Here is a 12,913-nt window from a genome sequence, read left to right on the forward strand (position 1 = left end):
CAGGGGGAGATATTTCAGCTGGGCCAGCAGTGTAGGCGAGCCTGGCCTAAAGCACGCTGCGCTGGCCGAATGGGGGTGGGCTGGGCTGTGCAGGGGTGAGGTGTGATGAGGCTGGAGAACGAGTGTGAGGTAGGGACATCACTGCATGCTCTGAGGGCAGGGGGGCAACACTGGTGTTTTCCAGGGGAAGTGAGAGCATAAAGAGCAGAGTTGCAGGACATTTCACCTGGTAGCTGAGTGTGGGCTGGACGGGGCCGAGACACGGGTCACTTCTGCAGGGGTGTCAGAGGTAGTTAGCCTCTTGGCTGACAGCTTCAGTTGTGTTAGCCCTGGACTCTGGGCCATCAGGAGTGAGACACGTGGGGTCTGGGGAGTGAGACAGCTTGGGGAGGGGGATAGCTGCCATTTAGAGTTGTTCTCTGTGCGGACTTGATCGTGAGCATCATCTAGGTCGTTGTGTAAAGGAAAACCTACCATGATTGCTGATACTGGAGAAAATGCAAAGTAAGAGAAAGGCCAGAGGCAGGTTGGACTCTAGAAGTGTTGGCTGGAGTACACACACACAACGTGAGAGCTGTGAGTTTCAGTTTTATTTGGGGACTTCCTGAGGACTATAGCTTGGGAGGCAGCCTCTCTGACAGCTCTGAGGAACTGCTCCCAAGAGGAACGGGGAGCAGTCAGTATAGATGTGATTTTGACGATGGCGGTACATTGGACCAAACACACATTTTGGTAAGAAGGCTGCTGCTAGGATGCAAGAATCCAGGTTTGCAAAAATTTTCTCCTAAAAATATCTGTCTGAAGGCCTGTTCTGCCAGTTTTCCCAGAGCACAGAGTGCCTCGTTCCTGATCTCTTCCTTGAGGTCAGGCTATGTTAAAGGTCAACTATTGCAGTGGCTAATGACTCAATCCTGGTACAGCCAGATGGCTAGTGACATTGTTTACTTGGCAGTGCCTCCTCATGATCATAAGTTTAATGTAGGTTTGGAAGGCATTTCCTGACTATTTTGTACCACAGTGCTAGGAATGCTCATTCCTAGGCCAGGCCGGGATTTTGCTGGTAGGCCATTCAATGTGCTATTACTGGACTAGGCCCTGTTAACAGTAGCGAAAAGTCTCTGGACCACCTGTCTTACTAGTCCGTGATGGTCCAGGAAAGATTCCCTCTTGTTGCTTCCTTCCATATCTACAGTTACACTATTATAATCATTGATCTCAAATAGAGCTATATATTGGGTCAATTGTTTCAAGTTGCCTAGTCATCGCTTTTATGGGAGTCTCAGTAACACATTTTGTAATGCAAGAAACAACGATCTTGTAAAATAGGTAGAATATAAGTAATATAGCTAGTAGCATTAATAGGGCCAAAAGTAAGAATTTAAGCCAAGAATTTCCATTCGGTGCAGGCTACTATATTCCCAGTTGCCTGCCCAGTCTGTTCCACACCAGCACCAGCCCAATTTCCTAGTGTTATTAGTTTGATTAGCCTTGGATGGTTTAATTGTTCCCAACATAAGGGGACTTTTCAACTTAAATGATCACAGCCTGGTGTTAGCCATATAAATCCATCCCATAACTGAAGGAGGTTCTATTCTTTGACTGAAATTTAGCTCATTGCTCTGATTGGGCTTGAGTAACTTTTAAAGAAAATTCATATTTATGGTCACGGTCAGAACAAGTATGATTCCCATCGAGTGATGTCAATAATGGCCCGAACGGACCTACAGCCTGTCTTTCTTCTAGAATAAATTTCCTAAGGGCCATCCAGTTAGAGCCTTAGAGAAGAAAAACCCACCAAGGTAACCCCAAAGTACTGGATGTAGGTACTTGACCATAAACCCAACACTTGTATTAATTTTTAAAATCTGCCTGGGATTTGTGACCATGATAGAAAAACACTGATTTATGCAAAAGTCCAAGAAATTAAGAAAACACTGTAAATAGTCATGTGGGTCAGGTCTGGCATCTTGAGATAGCTGTCTACTTCTGATGTTATCTTCTTGTCCTGCTGTGGGTATAGTTTTCTCCTCTGTTTGAACATTGTTTTAAGGTGATTTTGAGGTCAGCAGTCCTCTCAATAGACCAGTCCAGTGCAGGGGCCCTTCCTAAGTGGGAAATATGAATCCAAGAGTCAATTCCCTTCAGTTTCACTTCGCATGAGCTAGTTAAGAGTACCCGATAAGGGTCCTTCCATCTAGGTTGGAGATAGTTCTTTAAATGATGCCTTTTCCTGTATGTACAATCTCCTGGTTGCAGCTCATGGGGCACCTGGTCTTCCTCCAAGGATAGAATACTGAGATAAGCTTCAGAAACAAACTTGGAATGTCCTTTTAATAATTCATTTAAACGTAACAGTCATGTAATATAACCACAAGGAACTCTCTGGGAAGTGAGTAGAGGCAGTAAATACAGACCTCAGTGAACAAAACTATCATTTACCATTCACTGAAACATAATCTTTTTCTCTCTAAAATTACCCTAATCTCTACCACATACAGCCAAATTAAGACTAATTTGTTTGCAAAATAAGGCTGGTTAATGGATCACATAGGCTCTTTTAAACTGGCTGGGCTGGAGCTTTTCATAAGGAACCTCAGGTTGAGGTTTTTTTTTTTTTTTTTTTTGCTGTATGCGGGCCTCTCACTGCTGTGGCTTCTCCCGTCGTGGAGCACAGGCTCCGGACGCGCGGGCTCAGCGGCCATGGCTCACGGGCCCAGCCGCTCCGCGGCATGCGGGACCTTCCCAGACCGGGGCACGAACCCGCGTCCCCTGCATCGGCAGGCGGACTCTCAACCACTGCGCCACCAGGGAAACCCCCAGATTGAGTTTCTAAAAGGCCTCCCAAGACCAGGAAAGCCACACCTAGGGCTTGCCACAGATTCTGCCTGTGATTTGGGTGAATTCCTGTGTTCCTGAGGTCCCCAGAATATCTTGCGATTCCTGCACCTGTCAGGAGGTGACCTTTCTTATTCATCTGATAAGGCTGCTGGGAACATAAGTTTCCCAATTTCTGGAGGGATCGGGTAGAGAGAAAAGATAAATGTTTCAATTCTGCTTACAAAGGTATAATTTACCATGTGGCTGTAAGTCATAATTAGCTTGAGGGGAAAGGTTTCCTTATATCTGGAAAACACAGATTAAAAGTCAGTAATATTTCAGACAAAAACTATAAAAATTATGACGATATTCACCAGTTCACTCATTCCTATGTAACTGATCTTTTTTGCTAAGAGTTTTATGAAGCCGTCAGGCTTTCCATTAGGATTCTTTAATTTCTTACTCAGTTCAGTGGTACGATCCAAAATTTATCAGAAATCTGTTCTTGTCAGAAAGTTCTTTCTATGAATCTTCTTGAAGACGAAGGATTTTTTGCAAAAGCACCAAAGTAAAGCAATAACTGTCTATAAATGAGAAAATTCTTTGAAAGGCATAGTTTAAACACCTGATTACAATGCAATTGGCAAGGAAACTTGGCTACTGCTGTGACATACAGCGTTTTTTCCTTTTCTCAGTCTCAGGAATTGGAGATGGTCTGATAAGATAAGAATTCCTGCGCACAGGGAAAGAAATACAAATTTTTCCTAGAAGGACTTGTTCCCTTAGGGTCAGAATTCTGAACAGATGTTTTATCAAGCTAGCTTTCTCTACGTTAACTGCGTATGCAAGAAAAGAGCCCCATTTGGGCCATTTTCAGTGTGATATTTCCTTTAATACCCAATTAAATAACTAACTTGTAAGTATAAGTTTCGTTAAGTACATACACCTGGCTGGAGTGTTCGCTGGAGGCTGGATTTCTGATGCCCCTTGTTTAGGAATGACTTTAGGCCTGCCCACCTAGTCACCCAGTCCAGACTGCCCAGTGTCTTTCAACTGAGCAAATCCCAGTGTCTTTCAGCTGGGCTCCCCCAGTATCTTTCAGCTGGGGGGAGGCCACCTTTTTTCCCAGTGTCTTTCAACTGGTGGGCTAGGTACCTGTTATATATCACCAAATAGAGCTCAGGATCATCAACCAATTATCAGGAGATCCAAGAACCAGGGGAGGCTTACGTAAATTCGTTTGGACCTGCTGAGGAGGTGGATGGGCACAAAGGACCCTGCTGGTACCAAGGCTCTGGATCCTTATAGAGTTCAGGTGAAGGAGAGAAGTCTGCTCTGGGTCCCTTTGTGGTGGTTAAAGCTGTTGACTGAAATAAAAACACTTGTGAGAGATGTGTTTCAGTTTTATTTGGGGAATTACTAGAACTATAGCCCAGGAGGCAGCCTCTCACATAACTCTGAGGAACTGCTTCCAAGAGGTAAGTGGGGCAGTCAGTCTATAAGTGATTTGACGAAGGGGGTACGTGCAACCAGGCACACATCTTGGTAAGAAGGTTGATGCTAGTCACAAGGAACAGGTGTCTCTGTTAATGATTTTAGCGCTTTTCTAAGTATGGGAAGATGCTAGAATCCAGGTTCATAAAACATTTCTCCTAAAAATATCTGTCTGAAGCCCTGTTCTGCCAGTTTTCCCAGAGCACAGGGTACCTCATTTCTGATCTCCACCTGGAACTCCTTTCAGGATGTGTTGAAGGTCAATGACTGCAGTGGCAAGTGACTCAGTCCTTGTAGAGCCAGATGGCGAGCGACATTCTTTATGGCAGAAGCAAATACAGTGTGTAGCCATTTTGTGAGCTGCTTACCACATATGCCTAATTAGGCCCAGTAGCCGGTCCAGATGTGGTTAAGTGTGTGAAGTTAGCTTTATTGTGCTTTTCATTTCGTTCTTCATATCATTCTTCATAGCTTATTGCTCCTGGGGCTTGTCTGTCTTGTTGGTCTTGTTTATCTTGTTTTCCTTTTAACAATTTAAAGGAAAATTACCTTTCAGGGCAGTAGAAATGAAAAGAATGGAAATTTCTAGGAAGGGACTGAGACAGTCCTGAAGCACTTAGCAGAGGTTGTAACTTTCACTGGGCCTTAGAGATGGAGAGATTGGTGTTAATTCTTATCATTACCCCAGCATGGTGTGGGATTTGGGGAAAGGAGGTGTGCTAGTCTGCTTGGGCTGCCATCACAGGCTACTATAGACTGTGTGGTTTAAACAACAGAAATTGATTTCCTCACAGTGCTGGAGGTTCACAATACAAAATCAAAGTGCTGGCTGGGTTGGTTTCTGATGAGGCCTCTCTCCTCAGTTTGCAGATGGCTGCCTTCTTGCTGGTTCCTCACATGGCCTTTTCTCTGCACAGAGAGAGAGAGAGGTCACCAATCCTATTGGATCAGGGCCCCACCCAAATGACCTCATTTAACCTTTCTTTTTTTTTTTAAAGACCACATATATATATATTTTTTTAATTTTTATTTATTTATTTATTTATTTTTGGCTGCGTTGGGTCTTCATTGATGCGTGTGGGCTTTCTCTAGTTGCGGCGAGCGGGGGCTGCTCTTTGTTGTGGTGCGCGGGCTTCTTATTGCAGTGGCTTCTCTTGTTGTGGAGCACGGGCTCTAGGCACGTGGGCTTCAGTAGTTGTGGCACGTGGGCTCAGTAGTTGTGGCTCACGGGCTCTAGAGCGCAGGCTCAGTAGTGTGGCACACAAGCTTAGTTGCTCTGAGGCATGTGGGATCTTCCCGGACCAGGGATCGAAACTGTGTCCCCTGTGTTGGCAGGCAGATTCTTATCCACTGCGCCACCAGGTAAGCCCAACCTCATTTAACCTTAATTATCATCTCCAAATACAGTCATAGTGAGGGTTAGAGCTTCAGCCTATGAATTGGGGGTGTGGGGGGGCACAGTTCAGTCCACATCCATAACAGGAGACAGATGTGCTCAGTCAGCCATGAAGTCAGGGCAGGATATGGGCTGGGTGGAAGGGGTGGGTGGTCGGGGAACCTGACCAAGGGAGGAGAGGGCTTGGAGGGTGTGCAGGAAGGCGGTGGCAGGGATTGCAGAAGAAGAGGCCCAGTCTGCCTGGTGCGTTCTTCCAGGTTCCCTCCCTGTCCTCACCTGGTATTCAGGAATTGTCATCATTTACAAAACGACACTTCTTCAGGTCGGAACATCCCTGAAAATCAGTTTCTCTGGTCCTTATGCTTGAATCCTTTGTCTGAGAAGAACTCAGGTCCAAGTTTTGAGAAGCATCTTTCTCCCCCTGAAAAGCAGACCTCATGTTCAGAGATGTGTGTGGAAGCTTTAGTTCCTAAGTCTGGCACCATCTATTAACATGACAGAAAAGGAGCAGGATTTTCTCCGTCGTCTTGCCATGAGGGTTCGGTCTAGAATCTTCCAAGGGCATAGTCCCCTTTCAGGTAAAGAAGGAGAAAAGATTTTTTTTTTTTTTTTTCAGTACACGGGCCTCTCACTGTTGTGGCCTCTCCCGTTGCGGAGCACAGGCTCCGGATGCACAGGCTCAGCGGCCATGGCTCACGGGCCCAGCCGCTCCGCGGCATGTGGGATCTTCCCGGACCGGGGCACGAACCCGCCCCCCCTGCATCGTCAGGCGGACTCTCAACCACTGCGCCACCAGGGAAGCCCCTGGAAAAGCGATTTTTAAGTGTGGCTGGGAAAGGGGGAAATAAATGAGCTTGAGGGGGACGTCCTGACTGCGTGGATACCCAGGTGAGGTGGGAGAGGCAAGGACCGGAAATCCTCAAGGTGTCTTGAAAAATTATGCGGGCGGAATGTTCTGAGGATGAGAGAGATCTTCCCCTCTGCTCCCCAACTATACTTCAAGGGACCGAATGGCTCTCAAAAGTGAACTAAGAAAAAAAGAAGACGCAACAACCCAACGCCCCAGAAGGTGAGGGCTGCGCCTGGACAGATGCCAGGGGCTTTGTTTGAGAGCTGGGCGGCTGGGGGCGGGGTGAGGTGGGGCTGACGGGAGCCGCATAATGGGCGGTGCCTTTCATATTCAGAGCAGCCCTTTGATCGGAGGGCGGTGAAAGTGCTGGAAAGTGGAGAGGCTCGAAGGGAGTGGGAGGCCTTTATCTTCGACAAAAAAGGCATCTGCCGGACCCCAGCCCTCTCGCCCGCCCCTTCAGCCTGTGGGCTCCCGCAACAATGTCCCAACTGGGACCTGGGTCTCCCCACAGCTGAAGAAGTCTCGGGAAAGAGAAAGAAGTCTGCTGCACGTGTTGGACAGAGAGCTTAATGGATTCTTTCCACAAGCCTAGAAAGAAAGGGAGAGAGAAGAGGGGATGTGGGGAGGCAAGGGGAGAGTGGAAAGGGAGACATGGCGGGGAGAGTGGGGAAGGAAGGGTGGCATTTGAACACTGAATTAAACTGTCAGGTAATAAGCTTGTTACTTCTTCCAGTGAACACAACTTTTCAGAAGACAGTGCAGATGGGGTGAGTGTGTGTCATTGGAGGGAAGGGGAAGAGTGAATTCAGCTGACAAGACATGGTTTTGGGTGGACTGATCATGTTTTTTCTAAAAGACAGTATAATAAAAGACAAACACTGAAGTGAAAGGAGAAATCTGTCTATCTAGCTGTGTTTTCGAAGGGGAAAAGTAAGTCCCTTTAAGTCTTTGCACTGTTAGAAACTTCATGCTAATTGGAGTTTTATCATAATTGCAATAATTTCCACTAGTTCTTCCTTTCTTGCTGTCTCTTAACCCCTCATACAATCTCAACCAATGCAGATTAAGAGACTTGAAACAAAACAATTGCTTTTTGGCCTGGAGATGAGTATTTTCGGCTTGTGGATGATTTTTTGTCTATTCTGTGGGGTAGATGTACTCTTTGGATGTAAATCTCGTGGTTCACCCAGTGCTATACCATTGAGTCAGATGTCCACCCAGGTGTAACTGGCATGGCCTGGGGAGGGAGGGGACAGGCAGAATCACATCCCATGTAGGGCTGTCTCTTCAGGGGCTGTGGTTTGGGTAGAGGGTTGGGGGAGGAGGGAGCACAGTGATTTGGCACTTCTGGAACACCTAGCCGGAGAAAAAAGTCTGAAATAAGAGGATGGTTTTGTGGAGTTTTTTTCCCCAGTGGTGGAAATTGACCCGACACAGTGATCTGGGTGAGGGCCATTAATTAACAGACATGGAAAGTTCCATGGAGCCTCATGGCCTGTGCTGAGGGGGGAGAAACAAGGGAGGCAGAGAGGACAGAAAGTGAGACCAGGGCGTCTGCTTCCCTCGCTTCCTGAGATGGAGAAACTCAAGGACTTATAAGTAGATGACCATCTGAGGTCATCACATCCAATCTCCTGCTCTGTTGGGGGCAAGAATCCTCTCTATGCGGTCTTTCCAATTTTTTTTTACGGCTTCATTCACTTTATTTTTCTCATATAAAACTATGTGGTGACTACAGCTGGAGCCTGAGTCCTCTGCACGGAAACTCTGGTGTGGGTCTTTGCAAGATGGTCAGTGAATTCCTGATACGGAGAGTTGGTGAACACTGTCTCTTTCCAGAGATCAGGAGTGAGATAACTGTAGGTCTTGGAAATGGCATCAAAAGTGGCCTTGGCAAAGTTGCCCAGGGTGGCAGTGCAGCCCCTGGCAGAGGTGTAGCAGTCGTCAGTTGCAGCGATCATCAGTAGTATCTTGGGCACAGGGGCTGAGACGATGCCAGTACCCCTGGGGCCAGGGATAAGGCACGTGAGCACAGAGCCACAGCGGCCAGTCACCTTGCAAGTTACAGTATGGGACTTGCTGATTTGTTTCCCCAGTAGCCTCGCCACACGGCCATGATGGAGAGCTTGGCCAGAATGGTGGCCCCATGGAAGGCAGTGGCTATCTGCTTAGAGCTCTTGACACCCAAACCGACATGTCCGTTGTAATCCCCAATGGTGACAAATGCCTTGAACCTGGTCTGCTGGCCAGCACGGGTCTGCTTTTGCACAGGCATAATCTTGAAAACCTCCTGCTTGAGGGATGTACCTAGGAAAAAGTCAGTGATCTCAGATTCCGTGATGGGCAGAGGGAAGAGACAGCTCTCCTCCAGGGACTTGATCTTTAGGTCCTTAACCAGGCGGCCCAGCTTGGTGACGGGGAGCCACTCCTGCTTCTCAGCCTTGCCTCCATGTGCTCTGAGGCCCTGACCCTGGCTGTGACCCTGACCCCGGACGCCACTGCCAAAGCTTCTGCGGAAGTCACCGGGGCTTCCCATTCCAGGGCCCCCAGGGGCCTCTGGGCCCTCTCCCAGCACCGGCGTCATACGCCATTTGGTGTTTTTACGAAGAAGAAGGGTCATTCCAATTTTTTTTTTAACATCTTTATTGGAGTATAATTGCTTTACAGTAGGGTGTTAGTTTCTGCTCTATAACAAAGTGAATCAGCTATACATATACATATATCTCCATATCTTCTCCCTCTTGGGTCATTCCAATTTTGATTGAACAGTCCCAGTGTCAGGGAGAGCTCTGTTACAGTTCCCCAGGGAACATCCTTGTGCACTAATGAAACAGGAGGGAGAGGGGCAGGGCACAACCTTTAAAAGAATGACATAGCCATAGGACATGATGAAAACTAGTGAGAACCAACTGGGTCCAAGATGGCGGAAGACTGGACTTCCAGTGGACCTTGAGCCTCATTATAATATATTAGCATATGCTAATGACACACCCACCGGCGCCATGACAGTTTTGAGGCCCATCATAAAAGGCTGAAAAGTGGGCCGTGGCCCAATTCCTGGAAATCCCCGCCCCTTCCCCCAAATAGTTGGAATAATCCTCCCACTCATTAGCCTATGAAATTACCCAGCCCATAAAAACTAACCACCCCATATTTCGAGGCCTCTTGCTTCTTGCCTTTCAGTGACCCACACTCTGTCTGTGGAGTGTATTTCTCTCTAAATAAGTCTGATTCTTACCTATCACTTCATCTTCAAATTCTTTCACGATGAAGAAAGAACCTTAAATTCACTGGCGACACTATCATATTTATTACACACTTGTGCTTGTATTTCCATAGGTGTGATTCCTAGAAGTGGGACATGTACTTTTTCTCTTTTCATGGCTGCTCACAAATTATGCATGTGTGGAAACACACACTGTATTGATACATACAAAAATGAGTACATGGCAATCATGGCGAGACAGGGAGCTCAAAAAGAAGGAAGGACTTTCTAATAGTTAAAAATGTCTCACGATAGAGCAGAGCACATGACTTGGGGTAATAGGGGTTCAAAAAGTAGATCTTGGCACACTCTGGAGACCACTGGGAACCTCTCCAAGGAGGCAGATCCCCCACTGGTGGCTTCTGTGAGTCCTTCCAAATACAATGCATTTTCTAGGTGAGGCTTGGAGAACAACAAAGGTTTTGCAGGACCCATTCAGAAGCACTCTGAGCCCATCTCCTTGCAGAGGATTGCACTGGGCTCTGCCTGTCCTCTGCTGTAGACACAGGCCTATCTACTGTATCCCCAGCTGGGATGGCCTGGATGCCGCTGGGACCCTCCCCTGGTGCCCTCAAGAGGTAAATGGGTTTTTCCCAACAGGTCAGAAGTCCTCCTATGAGCCCAAGGGGGACACCCTGAAGCCAGCAAGAATGGCTGGTGGCAAAGCTTTAGGCAAAGCTGCTATCTGCATGTTGAGGACAGAAATCTTTACAGGTTTCAAGGGAAGTAGCCTGGTTTGCTCTAAGGTCTTAGAGGCTCTTGGCGTCACCTTTTTTTTTTTTTTTTTGGATGTGGAGGACCAAACTATAGTTCTGGGGTGAGGAAGTGACTGTGATGGTTTCTCTCTGGGGTCTTCACCTGGGCCTGAGCTCCCACTGAGTGTTCGTGGTTATCCTTTACTGCCCTCTGTGACCTGTTGCCATCACAGACCCTTTTGTCCTGTTGCCCTGCCAACAGCCATGCCTCAGGGCAGGGGCCCCAATCTTCCTCCCCAAATGCAGTTCCACCTCCCGGAGGACGGCTGACTGCAGCGTGGGGGAGGGATTGCTGCTGCTATTATTATCATTATTGCTATTACTATTATTGTAAATACATTCTGCTGATCTCTTTGTTGTCCCCTCCAGGCGCTCAGAGTTCTAATATTCCACCCCCTCCACCTCTCATCCTCTCTTCTCTAATGCATCTTGCTTTGCCCTCAGGTGCTGTTAACAGATTGACAGTGAGTGACAAGGACCTGTGTGAAGGTGTCTGTTACCCAGCAGTTTTTCTTTAAGAGAATTGGTTGTTGCTATGTCAGCACAGTAGCTTGGCAGGATGGCAACCATATAGGAGGCATTAGAGAGGAATTCTTTTTTTTTTTTTTTTTTGCGGTACGCGGGCCTCTCACTCTTCCTGTTGCTGAGCACAGGCTCCGGACGCGCAGGCTCAGCGGCCACGGCTCACGGGCCCAGCCGCTCCGCGGCATGTGGGATCTTCCCGGACCGGGGCACGAACCCGCGTCCCCTGCATCGGCAGGCGGACTCTCAACCACTGCGCCACCAGGGAAGCCCTAGAGAGGAATTCTTGGAGCTTCCTGGTGCATTCCCAAAGCTGGACTGGAGAAGGCAGAATGTGGATTTCTTTTGAAATAATGTTTTAAGTGGAGGTTTCTAGTTAGTTGAGTCCGCAGAACGGCTTATGTTTGTGTGGAAAAACCGTAGAAACGGTACTGTTCCAGGAGCATGCTGGCCCCATCCGCCAACACCCTGATAGCCCACATCCTTCCTTGTGAGGATATGAGTCAGACTCTGCAAACTATGGTGAGGAGAATTGTCAGTCAGGGTCGGAGGACTCAGCCAGTAACTCACTGCAGCTCTCGGAAGACATTTCATATTTGAAAGAGTTGAATGTAGTCGGTATTCATCTCTTGAGGTTCTTAGAGCTCTGACCCTGACTGAATTCAGTCAATCGCTCCCAGCCCCGCCTGCATGTCGGAGTCACCTGCGGGGGGGGGGGGGGGGGAATGTAGGCGGTGCTTGACACTAGCAGAGCTGTCATTACAGAAGCGGCGCCTCCAAGGGGGCTAGTGCACGTGCTTGTCCTGGTTTATGTGCAGCTGTTAGGAAGCGTGGAGCAGCCCTGGATGCACCGTGTGGACTGATGCCTGGAGGAATGGAGATGAACGAGCTGCAGAGCGGTGCATGAGGCCTGCTGAGATTTAGGTCCATGATGATGTGATGGATAATGAGTTATAATCTGTGTTTTGGAAAAAAGTTGGCTTGGGAGGTTTCTGAGAAAACCAAACCATCTGCGTGTTTGGAAGGGGAGGCTCCTCTGAGATCTTGGAGAAAGGAACCTGAATCCTTGTAGGACTGTATGAAATCTTCAACTGTAAACTTCTGCCGGGATTTCTCCCTGGGATCTGCCTGACTCAGCCTGAGCCCAGAGCAGAGGTCCCAGGACATCGTTGGATTAGGGGCAGTGGGGTCACCTCTGGGATGCCTCCAAGGGGCTTCTGTATCCAACCTGCTTTCTCACTGGAAAGGCCTAGGAAACCTTCATTTTGTCCCTTCTTGCTGTCAGAAATTTCCCTTTTCCTTTTCTATGATTCGCCTTAGTCATTGATTTAACCTTGTGGTTAGGAAGTCTCAGCCTGCATTTACTTCAGAAACAATGGAAGTTACCTCTGTTTGCCAAGACTTCGCTTTTTATTCCTTGATTGTTTTACATTACATTGTAATGTATAGCTTCAGTATTTATTTATGGAAAGGTTTTTATTTGACTGCTTAAAGGCCAAAGGAGCAAAAACAAAACCAATAAAAGGTGGAGGTGATATCTCTGCTTCTTTCTATCTATCTATCTACCTACCTATCTATTATCTGTCTGTCTGTGTATCTATCTGTCTGTTTTTACATGCAGAGACTATCCTTGGAAAGAGATTCAAGACACTGGCAGCAGTGATTACTTTTAGAGAGGGTGATTGGGGAACAGGAATGGGAGGGAGATTCATTTCTTTGTACTGTTTGAAATTTTTACCATATGCATATTAACTATCTTTTAAAAAAGTTATTTACTTAATTTAGTTATTTTTTGGCTGCATTGGGTCTTTGTT

The 12,913-nt window shown here is 47.3% G+C and overlaps 1 protein-coding gene and 1 pseudogene across 1 annotated transcript in view; one reads left to right on the forward strand and one right to left on the reverse strand.

Annotated features, from left to right (window-relative positions):
- Positions 1 to 12,913, forward strand: part of TRABD2A (TraB domain containing 2A) — a 54,037-nt gene that overhangs the window by 18,090 nt on the left and 23,034 nt on the right. Inside the window, 3 exon segments of the mRNA XM_067703956.1 lie at positions 6,892 to 7,020; positions 10,423 to 10,556; positions 11,523 to 11,621. Coding sequence (XP_067560057.1) covers positions 6,892 to 7,020; positions 10,423 to 10,556; positions 11,523 to 11,621 — 362 coding nt within the window.
- On the reverse strand, positions 8,236 to 9,148 carry LOC137206019 (small ribosomal subunit protein uS5 pseudogene; annotated as a pseudogene).

This window comes from Pseudorca crassidens, chromosome 14 (assembly GCF_039906515.1).
Source record: "Pseudorca crassidens isolate mPseCra1 chromosome 14, mPseCra1.hap1, whole genome shotgun sequence".
In the NCBI taxonomy this organism is placed as follows: domain Eukaryota; kingdom Metazoa; phylum Chordata; class Mammalia; order Artiodactyla; family Delphinidae; genus Pseudorca; species Pseudorca crassidens.